This window comes from Nyctibius grandis, chromosome 7, assembly GCF_013368605.1.
Source record: "Nyctibius grandis isolate bNycGra1 chromosome 7, bNycGra1.pri, whole genome shotgun sequence".
NCBI lineage: Eukaryota > Metazoa > Chordata > Aves > Nyctibiiformes > Nyctibiidae > Nyctibius > Nyctibius grandis.
Window position 1 is genome coordinate 25,339,595 of NC_090664.1, and position 14,382 is coordinate 25,353,976.

Consider the following 14,382-nt stretch of genomic DNA (forward strand, 5'->3'; position numbering starts at 1 on the left):
TGTGAGAAATAGCTGGAAATTTCTTCGACGTTTATCTCACAGTCTTTAACATCCTGGTTCACAGAGTTCAGGATAAAAAAAAATGATGGCAATTTCAACATTCTGGAGGGATTTGTCAATTTAAAATGTATTACACCTGCAGGCAAATACTTGCCAATTTTCCTATTTTATTAACGAGTGTATCATGAGACATCTTTTGACCAAAAAACATACAATCCATGAAAAAGATCCCATGCTGTTACATTTCACTGAAATTAAAAAACTAACAGAATGAACAACTAGTAGCACTGTCTTGAAATTTTCATGATCCAGTATCACAATGTTGTTCATAAGAAATAAATGCTGGGTGATCAGAAATGAACTGAAATGAACTTTGTTCCCCTGATCACACTGTCATGAGAACTGTTCCCTGCAGCCTAATTTTGACAGCTGAAAGCAGCGTTGCTTGATAAAATTAAGCACCCCCATTTTGCACTTTTCTCACAAAGACATTTATAGAAATAACCAAAACTACTTCTGTAGTATAGATTGTTAGGATACCACTAACACATTGATTTACACTGCACCAGGTGACAAATCCATGCGACGAAAACTGTTGCTTTGTTTTCCAGTTTCCTTACTGCATTGAAAGGGATCTTCGCAAAGAAATAATGCTCCATTCAACAATGGCCTTGTCCCTCCTGCTAATTGCAGTCTCTTCCAACCTTGCAATGGCAATCAAAAAGGAAAAAAGAGCACCTCAGACACTGTCAAGAGGTACTGTATATTTACGTTATGTAGTTACCTCCTCATCTTCCCATATAGGTCAGCAATTTTTTTTACTTAGAATTCACCTGAAAGCACATATATACTTACTGAGGTGTGTTTCTCTAGTGTTAAGTGACACTCTAAGTAGTGCATCTACTTATTCCATGTTGTTTCACTTCATCAGTTTGTTCTTAAGGATATGGCTGAGGGCCTCATATAACCTGCATAATTTGTGTAACTCACAGTGACATAGTAGAAGCCAATAACCTAAACTGAGTCTTTCAAATCAGAATGCACTTGGAGGACTATCAGTGAAAAAATATTCATTCATATACCAGCTAAAAGATATTTTGTTATGGCAACATCAACTACTGAAACACAGTTTCGTAACTTCAGTTGCTATGGAACAATTTTTCTACAAACCCGTTTTTATACACAGAAGAACAGTTTGAGCTACTGGTGGGTTTTTCTGCATGACCTTTTTTTTTCCTTTTGCTTTTCATCAGATAGTCACAGTCATGATTTGCAGTGAATAATTCACTTCCTTGTGGTGCATAATTTTCAAACGGGCTGTTAACTACAGACCCTATTTTAAGTTATTTATGCCTGATCAATCCTTAGAAATACAAGCAGAGAAGTAGCATATTGAGGTCTTTTCCTCTTCTCCATCTTCCCTCTCCTTTCAGGCCTATTCCCCCCAAAATTCTCCAGGTCCCTTCCTGAACTCTTCTGCAAGCTGTGCAAAGCCTGCAGACCCCACATCTCTGGGGCAAAGCATTGGCAAAGCCCTGCCTGTCACAGAGGTCCCATCTGAGCCTAATTGCTCAGGGACCACTTGACAAAATCATGCAACACCTGGACTAATCAAAGAGAAATTGCAAATCATTTTTCATAAGTGGTATCCCTGGAGAAAGGTTATAATCAATCTGGCATCTATTGCCTGTCATGCCTTGATCAGGGTTTATTTTTCTCACTAAGCCTAAATGCATATAAAGGTAGCAAAATCCCTTCAATTCTGGCAATTTTGAAAAAAAATAGTCACAGAAAGTGTCAGTTTTCTAATTCTGATTTCAGGTCTTTTGGGGCACCTTGAGCACTTTACCTGTAGTTTTCACAGATCAAAGGGGAACACTTAAACCTGCTGCAAAATGACCCTAGCTGACACCTCTCTGCAGTTACCTGTGTCAGCAGTTGACTTCAGCCAGGGCTGGGAACACACTAGTCAGCACACCAGAATCCCACCATCAACCAGACAGAGCTGCAGTCGAAATCACTCTCCTGAAAGAAGAGATGACCTGGTAGTGTCACAAGCAATTGTCCCGAGAGGAAGCTGACAGCAAATCTCTGCGTAACCAGGGCTGGTCCAAGCACTGTCCAGACAGCACAAAAGAAACAGAGCCGTAACCTGGTCCGGATACAGAGTTGTTCTACAATTCCCATGAGGGCTGTCGTGAATGGAGCAACAATGCCTGGGAGGCAGGGATCTACTACACAGGGGCTGGCATCTTTGGGATCTGAAGGCGTGAAACCAACTGGACAATCAGCTTTTTGAGATCAGTGTATCACCAGCTATGGATAAGCTACGAATCTGATCACAGAATCACAGAATCACAGAATCAACCAGGTTGGAAGAGACCTCTGGGATCATCGAGTCCAGCCGTTGCCCTGACACCACCCTGTCAACTAGACCATGGCACTAAGTGCCATGTCCAGTCTTTTCTTAAACACGTCCAGAGATGGTGACTCCACCACCTCCCTGGGCAGCCCATTCCAATGTCTAATAACCCCTTCTGTAAAGAAATTCTTCCTCATGTCCAACCTGAACCTCCCCTGGCGAAGCTTGAGGCTGTGCCCTCTTGTCCTATCACTAGTTGCCCGGGAGAAGAGGCCAACTCCCACTTCACTACAACCTCCCTTCAGGTAGTTGTAGACTGCAATAAGGTCACCTCTGAGCCTCCTCTTCTCCAGGCTAAACAACCCCAGCTCCCTCAGCCGTTCCTCGTAGGTCAGTCCCTCCAGACCCTTCACCAGCTTGGTTGCCCTCCTCTGGACTCGCTCCAACACCTCAACATCTTTCTTGAAGTGCGGGGCCCAGAGCTGGACACAGTACTCAAGGTGCGGCCTCACCAGTGCCAAGTACAGAGGGACGATCACTTCCCTAGACCGGCTGGCTACACTATTCCTAATAGAGGCCAGGATGCCATTGGCCTTCTTGGCCACCTGGGCACACTGCTGGCTCATGTTTAGGTGGCTGTCGATCAGCACCCCCAGGTCTCTTTCCACCGGGCCGCTTTCTAACCACTCTTCCCCCAGCCTGTAGAGCTGCATGGGGTTGTTGTGGCCAAAGTGTAAGACCCGGCACTTGTTCTTGTTGAACCTCATGCCGTTGGTCTCGGCCCATCTATCTAACCTGTCCAAATCCCTCTGTAGGGCCTTCCTACCCTCCAGCAGATCGACACTCCCACCCAGCTTGGTGTCATCTGCAAATTTCCTGAGGGTGCACTCAATCCCTATGTCTAGATCATCTATAAAGATATTGAACAGCACCGGCCCCAGAACTGAGCCCTGGGGAACACCGCTAGTGACCGGCCGCCAGTTGGACTTTGCCCCATTCACCACCACTCTCTGGGCTCGGCCATCCAGCCAGTTTTTAACCCATTTAAGAGTCCACCCATCCAAGCCCCGGGCAGCCAGTTTGTCCAGGAGGATGCTGTGGGAGACAGTGTCGAAGATGTTTCAGTAGATTTTGTTTAGGTGGAGATTTTTGTTTAACAGCCATTCTGTTATTAAATTATTAGTACTAGCAATGCCAGGGACTGAAATTCATGGCTCAAGAGTTAAGCTTAAAACCCAAGACTATTTTAACAATGTTCATATTAAACTCGATCTTATTTGAGCTGTCGTATTTTATTTTTCACTCTAACTATATAAGCCAACTTTCTGTTTAAGCCCCAGGTTCTACATGAAATATGGTGCAGACAATTTAAAGATACAAAGGATTTGAGTGCTTATTTAGGGATCTCTGAGTATTCAGAAAGAGATCTAATAGGTTTGCTAGAGGACTTGAACTGGATACTCAAACAGATGAAGTTTTTTGAGGTTTGTTTTTTTTTCTTTTTAATCTTTCACTGGACCTATCAGGAGGTGTAGAATTAGTATATCCACAACATTTGGGAAACTTTGACTGAAAATAAACCAAATCCTATTTGTGTACAACTATTGATAAATATAAAAAACATAATTTGTTACAAGTTACTTACCTGGCCACCAGTTAATCCTTTTGTTATATTTCTAGGGTGGGGAGATGAAATTACCTGGGTACAAACTTATGAAGAAGGGCTTTATCAAGCAAAAAAAAGGTAAGAGATTAAAAGACAAAGTTGTTAATCAGACAGTCATGCCTGAATATACTATAACGAAACAGAACATAGAAACACCATGACAGCTGATCTGCAGACCACCCAGTTATATAAAACAGATTTAGTGTCTACAAATAAAAGTTGTTGCAGGGGTCTTATGGCTCTGAAGCAACATCATGGGCCAAGAGGTAGCTCTGCGTTTAACACTTGTTTCTTTGTCACAACAGCAGTGTTGTCATTTGAATAAGCAGTGATAAATAGATATAATAATTTTAAAAATACTTTTCTTTTTGTATGTATATAATTTTTCCTCCAATTACTTCCTTAATCAACAGATGGAAGTCAGTTACATTTGCTCTTGCATGGTGATTTACTGCCTCTGATGTTTTCGTCAACACTTTATTAGTTGGCATACGTGCGTGATGTACTCACATTTTCTCACTATCCTGGTAGAAATGAAAGTTTCAATCTGAATCTTCTCTGGAATTCAGCTGAAAATATATTTGAGAATTCATAACAATACTCATTTAAATCTCTATTACAGCTCATTTTAGATCATAATAGTGTAGCATAAGCTATTGTTAAATCAAATTATTTTTAAAATAAAAGGCAACTAATTTCATGTACCCAACGTGAAAATGGCTAGGAACTGAACAACTCTTGACAGTGACAGCAGATCAAGCATTAGTAACTGATTTACTGACCAGTAACAGTAGCTTAAAAAAATACAGGAGAAAATGCACAGATTTGTTTTATGTTTTGACATCAAAAAATATAAAATTTTGATACTTTACCAAGCAATTTACAGAAAAAAATAATTTACTGTATATCTGTTCAAGAAAGCTTAAAAAACATGTAATTTTTCATTGGAAGTATTTGACAACAAACCCAATTTTATAAAAATTATTTAATTCCAGTTCATACAGATTATTTTTATCTTCTTAATCATGGAGAATATCACACCTAAGCAATATTAAACACCTCTTCATTTTGATTATATACTAACTGTGAATGAAATGATGATGGTTCTACAGTTTCTTCTAGAATTTCTTACTTTAGAAAACCTATTTAGATATAGAAACTCTATTTCTCTATTTCTTTCTTTTACAAAGGAGTTATGTCCTTTCCTTTGCTCAAAAATGTCTGTAATTCTTTACGGAATATCTGTATGGTTTTACCGTGGGTTAACATAAGATGAAATATAATTTGCTTTTTCCAGTCTGCTAGTAAAATCACCCATTTGCATACTTGTCAAATGATCTAACTACATGTTTTATTATTATCAATAAAGTAACAAGCCACTGATGGTAATTCATCATTTGGAAGATTGCCAATACTGCCAAGGTAATTTTGATTTTTTGACTGTTAAAATGTTGTGAATATTTTTGTAACAATATGCACCTATCTAAATATTTACCTTGCACTTACTGAAAATCATTTAAAGAAATAGTTAAATGAAAATGTATTTGAAAATCTAAGAATTTATTACTGTTATTTACAAAAACTCCACTATGAAACTACCCAACAAAAAAAACACGAAAAGTACCCATGCTGCTCTCCTGCTGCTATCCCTAATGCAGCACTCGTCAGTTTAAATTAAGAGTCACAGATTTGCTACTGACTCATTGAACAGATTTAATATTGTTTGGCTCTCCTGAACTGGTAACTAGAGAAGGAGATGAGGACAGGGCTGCTGAAATTGATCTAATAAGAATTTTCTGAGAATAATGCACTTTTGTCAAGCTGAGACATGGTATCCATTGAGACAGGCTTCATAAATAACAGAAGAGAGCTTCCGTTTTCATAGCCGGGAGGTTGTACTGGCATGGGTCAAAAAAACAAAAAGCAGTGATAGACCCCTTAAGTGTCTCCTTGGGAACGTGAATCAGCAGAGACAGAAACAATGCGGCCAGTCTCTGGCTGACGTCGTGCCTAAATGCAGAAGGAAAGGGGGTATTTGAGATGGACTACAAAATGACCATGTCTTTTCTAGCACTGAAGAAAGCTTTTGCAGAAAATGAAGAGATACAGGAAATGGCCCAAAATAACTTCATTATGCTGAATCTCATGGTATGAAGGGTTGGGGGAGGTTTGACTTGTATCGTTTTTTGGCTTGTGTTTTTCTTTGTCTTGCTTCTTCATGTCATTTTAGCTAATATCTCTGGTGTTTCAGTAACATGTAAGTACAGACATTCGTGCATGTGTATACACACACAAGTAGTTCCTTTTTTGCTTTTGTCCTCTGGTACAAGACTATTCACAGGTGGTATTACTTCACCAAAATTTACAGAAATATTTTAATAATTAGCTTTAATTTCTCTGCCAGCATGAAACCACAGATAAAAACCTGTCGCCTGATGGACAATACGTGCCTCGAATCATGTTTGTAGGTAGGTACAATATTTATGTACCTTCAAAGATGTGACAGCTGAATCTATGCCAGTGTCCTCCTTTGACAACATCAAAATGATTCATTTCTCAAAAAGAAAATAGCTCAAAATTTATCATTACCATGGCATTAGTCTGGAACTTGGCAGATCTGAGTTCAGTTCTCCCTCTGTCTCAGGCTTTGACCCTCATAAAATTCCCCAGGTTACAGATATGTTCTGGAGGGTACCTAATTTGTGCTTGGCAGCAAGATGCTTCAATGTCCATTAGCATCTGAGCTTTTGCTCTCCATGCTTCTTGCTAGTGCTATTATAAGACAAAGTTTACTGAAAACAGTCAAATATCTGACTGAATGTAGATGTCTACAGTGTGAACATCACCACAGAGCAAGTCAATGGCATCTAAGGAATTATTTATCCCATCGTAAAGCTGACTTCTGGAATAGATCATATGAATCATGCCCCAGAGTGCCTGTTCCTTTTCACTGACTGTACAGCGAGCCTAGAGTGACTAGCTCTGTGGTGGCACCCAAAGTTAGGTGAGATGAAGCCCATACCCAGAGAGAAATGTAGTAACAGGAGTCAGGTAGTTAACAAAAAGCTTGGAAGGGGAACTGGGAGAAGAGATGTCCACAACAACTTGCTCCTATGATGGAAACATTAAGAATCACAAGATTTTCATTCTGAAGTCTTTGTGTAGGTCATGCTAATATAGCATTATGTACACATGACCCTCACTACATGTGCATCCAAACTGGCCTCCCCTGACGTAAGCCCAGAACTTGTAAAACAGGATGTTTTTCTTTGAATAGGAATGAAATGCTTTGTAATCTATCACTTTAAAATAGCTGCAAAATATAAAAATGAGCATTAGCTTTTGTTCAGGATTTCTCCAAGAGCGCAGTTGTTTGGAACAGAGCGTAACAGCCTCCTATAATTGCCTCGTTGATGAAATCAGAACACCTCAGAAACAGGGCTGTCAAAGTAGGTCCACTCACATCGCCCTCAGCTGTTGTGGGAATGGAAAGCCGTGTTTAATACAATTACTTTTTCAGACCCATCTCTCACAGTAAGAGCTGATATCACAGGAAGATACTCCAATCGGCTTTACACTTACGAACCACAAGACATACCATTCTGTAAGTGCCCCTTTCATTGTGTTACTTTGCATTTCACATTGTAAGCAGCCAGATACACCCCATGGCAATCATTTGTGCTTGAGAACCTGTTAAGACCTCATAGTAATGAATAAAGACTTTATGTGACCTTTTGCAATAAATTATAATAGTCTAACCTGTTCTAGGAAAACACTTAAGCACACCTATTGTCCTGTTGAATTTATTGGGACTACTCAGGTAAGACAAGTGGAAAGATCACGGGTGAGAACTTTCAGGATTAAGATCTGAGCAGTTTGTTGGAGAATGGTGAAAGTTACTACGCTCTCAAAGGTATCCAGCTGCGCAATATAAAGAGCCAGTGGTGGGAGGGAATCAGAAAAGAAATGCTAGTGGTTACCTGGGTACCACCTAACACCCATATTTCAGAAAGGAATGTGATTTTTCAGGTTGAGCTAGTCCTTTCTTTATACCATCTATCTGACACCAGTGCAGTATCTCACCACAAATATGCACTTCACATCTGATTACCAGGCTTGCTGTTAAGAAGTGAGGGAGTTATAAGGAGCTTTGTCAAATCCCTTCAAGTTAAACATTTTGATTCACAAAACTTTTTACCTTCTGCTTTAGTATCAATGTGAGAATTTTCACAATAGAAAGCTCTAAAATATAATGTGTGACCGTAAATTAATTTCAATGCGAACAATTTACTAATCAGACTAAGCAGGTTTTTTAATTGTACAAATGCGCTTTAAGTACTTTTTTACAGTTATTATTTATTTTTCTTTCAGTAATAGAGAACATGAAGAAAGCACTACGCCTCATTCAGACAGAACTGTAACCAGCAACAGTGAAATGATCATAGCCTCTACGAGGTGAATCCGCACTAGGAAACCTAACATTTTAAAATATTTTAGTTAATCTTTCTGTTTCTATTAGCATTTTGAACACTTACCAAGCAGCTTTAGTATATCAGATTTCATAAGAAATTTATATGTACAATTTGAAGAACAAATATAGAAAGATTATTGCATTCATTTGGAAAACTAGGGGAGAAATCCATTAAACTCTTTGAAATTAGTTATCTGAATAACTAGTGATGGTTTAAGGTGCAGCAACTTCGAGCTGTATTTTATCAATCCAACTATGACTTTGCTAAGTCAGCTATGACTTCTGACCAAGAGTTATAAACATTCTTTTTTATGTCTATTAGCAATTTGTTATATAAGTTAATAGCTGCATCTCAGCTCCTAATTTTTATTTTTATTGCAAGAATCTTGTAAGTCGCTAGTGTAACTGCACTTCTCTCTCATTAAAAGAGAAGAAACTTTGTTGGAAAATCAGACAGGAAGGCCCTTCCTATGGATTTTAGAATAGCATACATAGAAAAAAACAGTGATCTGGGCTTAACTTTCTTCTGTATAATTGTTTAACTATCATTCTGATAGCTGAAAACAGAACAGACATTTCACACTGAGCATGTGGTCTCAGTGAGGTGATAATCATCAAATAGTAACTACAGGTTTTGCCATGATAAAGAGACAATGAAGCAAGAGAGATGGAAGGAGACAGTCCCATAACTCCACACCTGAGGCTAAGTCATGCTCGTAAAGTGTGGTATGGGAAAAATGAGCAGGCTTGTCCTAGCTCTTTTCATTTAAATGGCACTTGAGTCATGTGAAGCTCATGCCAGGTCATTCCCTCTTTTTCTGTAGCATCCCAACCCAGACATCATCTGGTGGCAGCTTAGTGAGGGGATCTGTACATACAAATTTTTCACAAAATTTCCCCAGGTTCACCATATGCAAAGGAGGATGCCTGTTTTGAGTAAAAAGCTGAAGTCAGTTGAAATAGTGTTATCCCAGCAATGTGATTTTTCATTAGAGCAAGACAGTAAGAGATTCATCTGCAGTAAAAGGACATATGTTATGTGTAAAGCACCATCATCACTTGTTTGTGCTACCTGTCATTTCCTATGATGCTGCCTAAATATATATATAAAAGATGAAGAAAGGATCTTTGCAGGACAGCTTTGCTAATTTACAATACCTAGTATTAGTTTGTCATGAACGAGTTATATTGTGCCTATCTATGTCTTCATAACTACCTAAAATTTGGATACAAGGGTATATTCCAACACAGTGGTGATAAATGACCTGTACATTAACAGAAAAAAGAAATGTTGTTTTAGTCATTAACAGTATATTGTCTTCATAATTAAGTAAATGATTTTTTAACCTGTGGGGAAATGCTAGAAACAAAATTAAACTGGTAATCACATTCCTTTGAGTTGTGTTTAACTCTACTCATTTATGTCCATATCTATTCCAGATTTGGCAACATTTCCTAGTCTGAGGGCATACCCTCTTTTGAGTGTGCCAGAGATGCTCAGGAGAAAGGGATGTGAGCTAACTGCCAGAGATAACACAGGATAGCCATGGCAGCACTTTCGAAGTAGGGTCGAGAGAAGATTTATTTTGGGGAGAAACACAGCACAAAATAGGAAATGCTTAAGTATGGTAGATTCAAAACATTACCAAAAGACTAGGTGGAAAGTGGTGGGTCTTTGCTGTCATATTGCAGGGAAATTTTTTCCCTCCTTACATTCACTTTCAACACCAGCTGAGATCACGGGAGACATTGGCTTGAAACAACCTCTGCTCTGACTCAAGGAGGAAATCAAATGTGGGATAGTTACACTGTTAGCCAAAGCCTACTTTACCTACCTAAGATCCAGAAGACTAAGGTTTCAGGCTCTGGATGGATATTTGAGGAAAGGCTGCACTTGTGGAAGTATTTGCATGGCTATGCTTTCATTCAAGTGTGAAACAAAACCTTTCCATTTCAGATCTGGAAATCTTTCAGATCTCTCTTAAACATTCAGATCCAGTCCTTTTGGTGGAGCTAGATATTCAGGTAAAAACCACACTGTATGTTGCACACACATTTTCCATTCACTGCTTAGTTCAACTTTCATCCTTAATTTTAGAGCTGCTACTATCTTTCTGCCTTCTCCTCTTCGAATATTATTTTGCCAGGTAATGTCTCTCTGGATGGAATCGAAACTCAGATATCGGGTTAAAGTCTTATTGCTCAGGATAAGATAATACATCTGTAGTCTGTGCAATGACAGACACAACATGATTCTTCCCCCTTTTTTCCTCTGAAATGAAAGGCACAAGAAACTACTCTCTTTTCTTCCCCTCTTGTCTGCTTGCATGCCACACAGCTTTATTCATCATATTAGTGGGCAGATTTTTATTCACACTCTTTACTTCCCTCTCTTAAGAAAGAATGGGAAACCGTTCATTTTGTTCCTTGGTTAACTTGCACTAAACCAACCAGGTTTATTTGATCTCCACTGTTTGGGTTAGAGCTGAAAGAAGAGGATAAAAGACTGAAAATGTGAATGCAAGAGCAGCATTTATTTTACACAGAATAAATTCATTAACAATATAAAGGCCAACAGCTGAAAAGTCTGCCTGTGTAGACTGTGTGCTTTTACAGAATTCATAACCTGTATACTATATGTATGAATGCTAATATTAACATGAGCATAATACAGCATCACCATGTTTTGTATAAAAGACTGCTCTGAGTTCTGCCTTTGCTGTGAACATGACACATTCCGGGAAGCAGACTGTATTACCACTTGTTTGGATATCCGTGCCTGCTTTACTGTCTGGACTTATCTGTTGTAATCAGACCAAGGGCAGTCAAACAAACGTGGACTTAACGTCAGTGAGGTGAGGCTCAGGAATCTGAGAACTGACAGAACAGGATACTCCCCTACATATCCGTCCCAGTGCAGAAAGGCGTTGGCTTCTCTAGGCAGATGGCTGATGTATTGGTCTGCAGAGCTAAAGCATTTTCCTGTGCAAATATTTGCGCTTGACCAGAACAAAAGAAAAGCCACCATACCTTTGTATACCATGGAGGTGAGAGACTGTGGGACACCTCAGCACTTAAAATGCAAAAGTAACTTGATCTTGCATAATAAGGCTGATATACTTTGGATTGTTTCATGTACTACACATGTTCTTGCCAAAGGCTGACACAGAGAAATTTCCAAATGCTGAGGTGTCCTCCACAGGATCGGCCAAGTCACTGGTCTGCTTCCTTTAGTTTCTTCCTTTGTTCAAATGGGTGCAGAGATCCAGAGTACAAGTCAGGTGGAAACAAAAAGTCTTCATGGCAATTAAAAAGTCCAAAAACACCAATCAGAAGGGGAGGAATATTTATTCTTCCACCAGAAAATCTCCAGAATTTGCAATATGGAGTATTCAATTCATACCTTTTCCTTGCTGTTCAAGGTGCTCATGCTATTCATCACTTACCATCTTGGGTTGCTCCTGTGTATTGTAAAGAGACTGACCCACTAGTCTCTAAAAGTGAATCTATTTCAGCAGACCATTTTCTTTTAAGAGGTATCAGGTATTTTCTGATCACTTTAGTGACTTGGTTATTGCTTCAGGAAAGAGCCTAAAAGTACTTCAAAAAGATCTGCTGTGTCTTCTGTTACCTTTCTGGGCACACTGAGGATCACTCGTTACTGCTTTTGCACATCATGGCTGCATGTCCCAAAGGGATTGTTTGTAAAGGGTTGGCACAGACAAACCCACCCTGCTATTTAGTACTAGCCAGCTGAGGAGAGCTGAGTTCATGGATACATACAAACCACTGGCTTCATTGCTTATGTTCACATATAGGGAAGACGACAGTGACTGCCTGGAGAAGAAGCTATAACCTAAGGTGAGGTGTATTGTACAAGACAGGGAGAAAAGCAGCCTTGATCTGCTAAGGTATTTTTTGCTTCAAGCCTACAAGCAGGTGTGTCTGTGATTTTACACAGCTCTTGAGCATTTGTATCAGAGCACCACTAGAGCAGAACAAGTGTTTGTGGCTCCCAGACCTGCACTGCTTTGCTTGGAAGACAGCTCCACGTTCAATATATTAACAAATATTTTCACATATACATGCCTACTGAGGAGCACTCTCACCCTAATTGAAAGAAACATTTCTTCATGGCCTCAGTGGCTTTAGTTCTCATTAATTATGAGCTCTTGACCTTGACAAAAAAAAAAAAAGACAAAAATTCCTAAATCCCATACTGAATTCCCAAAACAGAATTTAAAGACTCAGAGCAGCAGTTACCTTGGGCCTGAAAACTCAGTCTTTCCTTTCTTGGAAGAACGCCCTTTCTTATTTACTAATCAAACAAATTAATACGTAGGGAACCACACACCAGTGAAAACGTATTATGAGTTGTTCTTGGACCAAAGATATGGGATGTGGAACAACTCCTTTAAAGAGAAAGAAAGCTTTGGGGGTTTGTTTGTTGTTTATAAGAGCCAAGAAACAACTTTGGTGAAGTCTCATGGAGATTTTTAAATGATTAAGTATTCTTTGATTCAGTATTTCTAGAAGGCAACAATGCAAGTGCCAACCTTTCTTAAGTGTGCATGTGGTACCCACTATATTAACAGTATTAAGTGTGACTACTGGGGATACCATGAGGCTGCCTTTCCTGACCAAATGCGTTGACTGCACAGATGGGGAGCTGACCTTGTACAGCCCCAGGTACAGCTACAGGGCATCTCTGGAGCACAAAGGACCAGACAGCTTAAGCATTAGGCAATGTTGTTATCCACAGGCTGGTATGCTGCCTGAGGGTTGCCTATGATACAGGAGCAGCATTCAAGAGACTGGCAGATCCTTTGGTTATTTACCCTGAAGAGAGTCACAGGAGATAAGGATGTTCAGATTTCCATATTTTTATAAAGAAGGGACTAAAACATAGGCAGTTTAAGATCACACAAAAAAAAAGCACGTGGCAGGGCAAGGGACTGAAGGTGCATTTATCCGCTGATATGAATGCAAATAAGCACAAACTAATTAGTGCTGCCTTTTTCTGACCATGAAATGTGTTCTTTTATTTGTTTGAACTCTTGAAATTAAGGGGAAAAAGGCATTGTGCTAAGATTAATGAAAGAGAGCATCCATGATTTTATAACCAATGCATAAGCCTTAAAACATAAAGCTTTCCTGCACTGAATCAAATCAAGGGATACGTGTCCTTATGTTAGAGAAAGGATGACTCACCGAGAAAGCTAAAAAAAATTCTTCCTGTGCTGTGTAGTTTCATAAAATGCTCTACTGAGCTATAAACCAGCCCAGAAGTTACAATGTCTTTGAGAAAGAGTAAATTCCAGAAATATTTGTGATAAACAGATAATTCCACAGTCTTAGCTACAGTGCTAGAGGTCTTATAGCAGCTACCACATCCCCAGGTAAAGTTAAAATTAGTTTAATGAAGAAACTGTGGTTCCAAGGCTGACAATAGCAAGTATTGCCAGTGCCAGTAAATACTTTGGCATTACTCGATGCATATATTTCAGTCATGTAGACTCAATAGGTTTGTGGCAGTATGCTGATAAATCATGGAAATGTTTAAACCACATAGTAACTATAGGGGTAAGTTGCCAAAAAGATGTCAGGCTGATAAGCACATTTTGAAACAGCAAAGTTGAAAAACAAGAAAAATCTTCCATAAAAATAATTACAATAATTTAAAAATGTGGGTAAAAATAAAAAACTTATGATTTCTATGCATAAATTCTGAATGTTTTAGCAAAGCTCACTTATGAAACCTGGAATAAAAAAAATATACTTCTAAGGGTATTTAATTTATAGAAGCATAGATTGCTATGCATGCTGATACGGGGGTGGGAAGGTGGGGGAATTAAAGTTGGTTTTTAGGATTGATGTTAACTG

At 39.1% G+C, this 14,382-nt stretch overlaps 1 protein-coding gene across 1 annotated transcript; it reads left to right on the forward strand.

Moving 5' to 3' along the window:
• The first annotated feature begins 650 nt into the window (after positions 1 to 650).
• AGR3 (anterior gradient 3, protein disulphide isomerase family member) lies at positions 651 to 8,449 on the forward strand. The gene is made up of 7 exons (XM_068405475.1): positions 651 to 756; positions 4,043 to 4,106; positions 5,398 to 5,450; positions 6,100 to 6,176; positions 6,433 to 6,496; positions 7,549 to 7,632; positions 8,400 to 8,449. Exons 1-7 carry the CDS (start codon positions 651 to 653, stop codon positions 8,447 to 8,449), a joined length of 498 nt encoding a protein of 165 aa, XP_068261576.1.
• Positions 8,450 to 14,382: the final 5,933 nt, after the last annotated feature.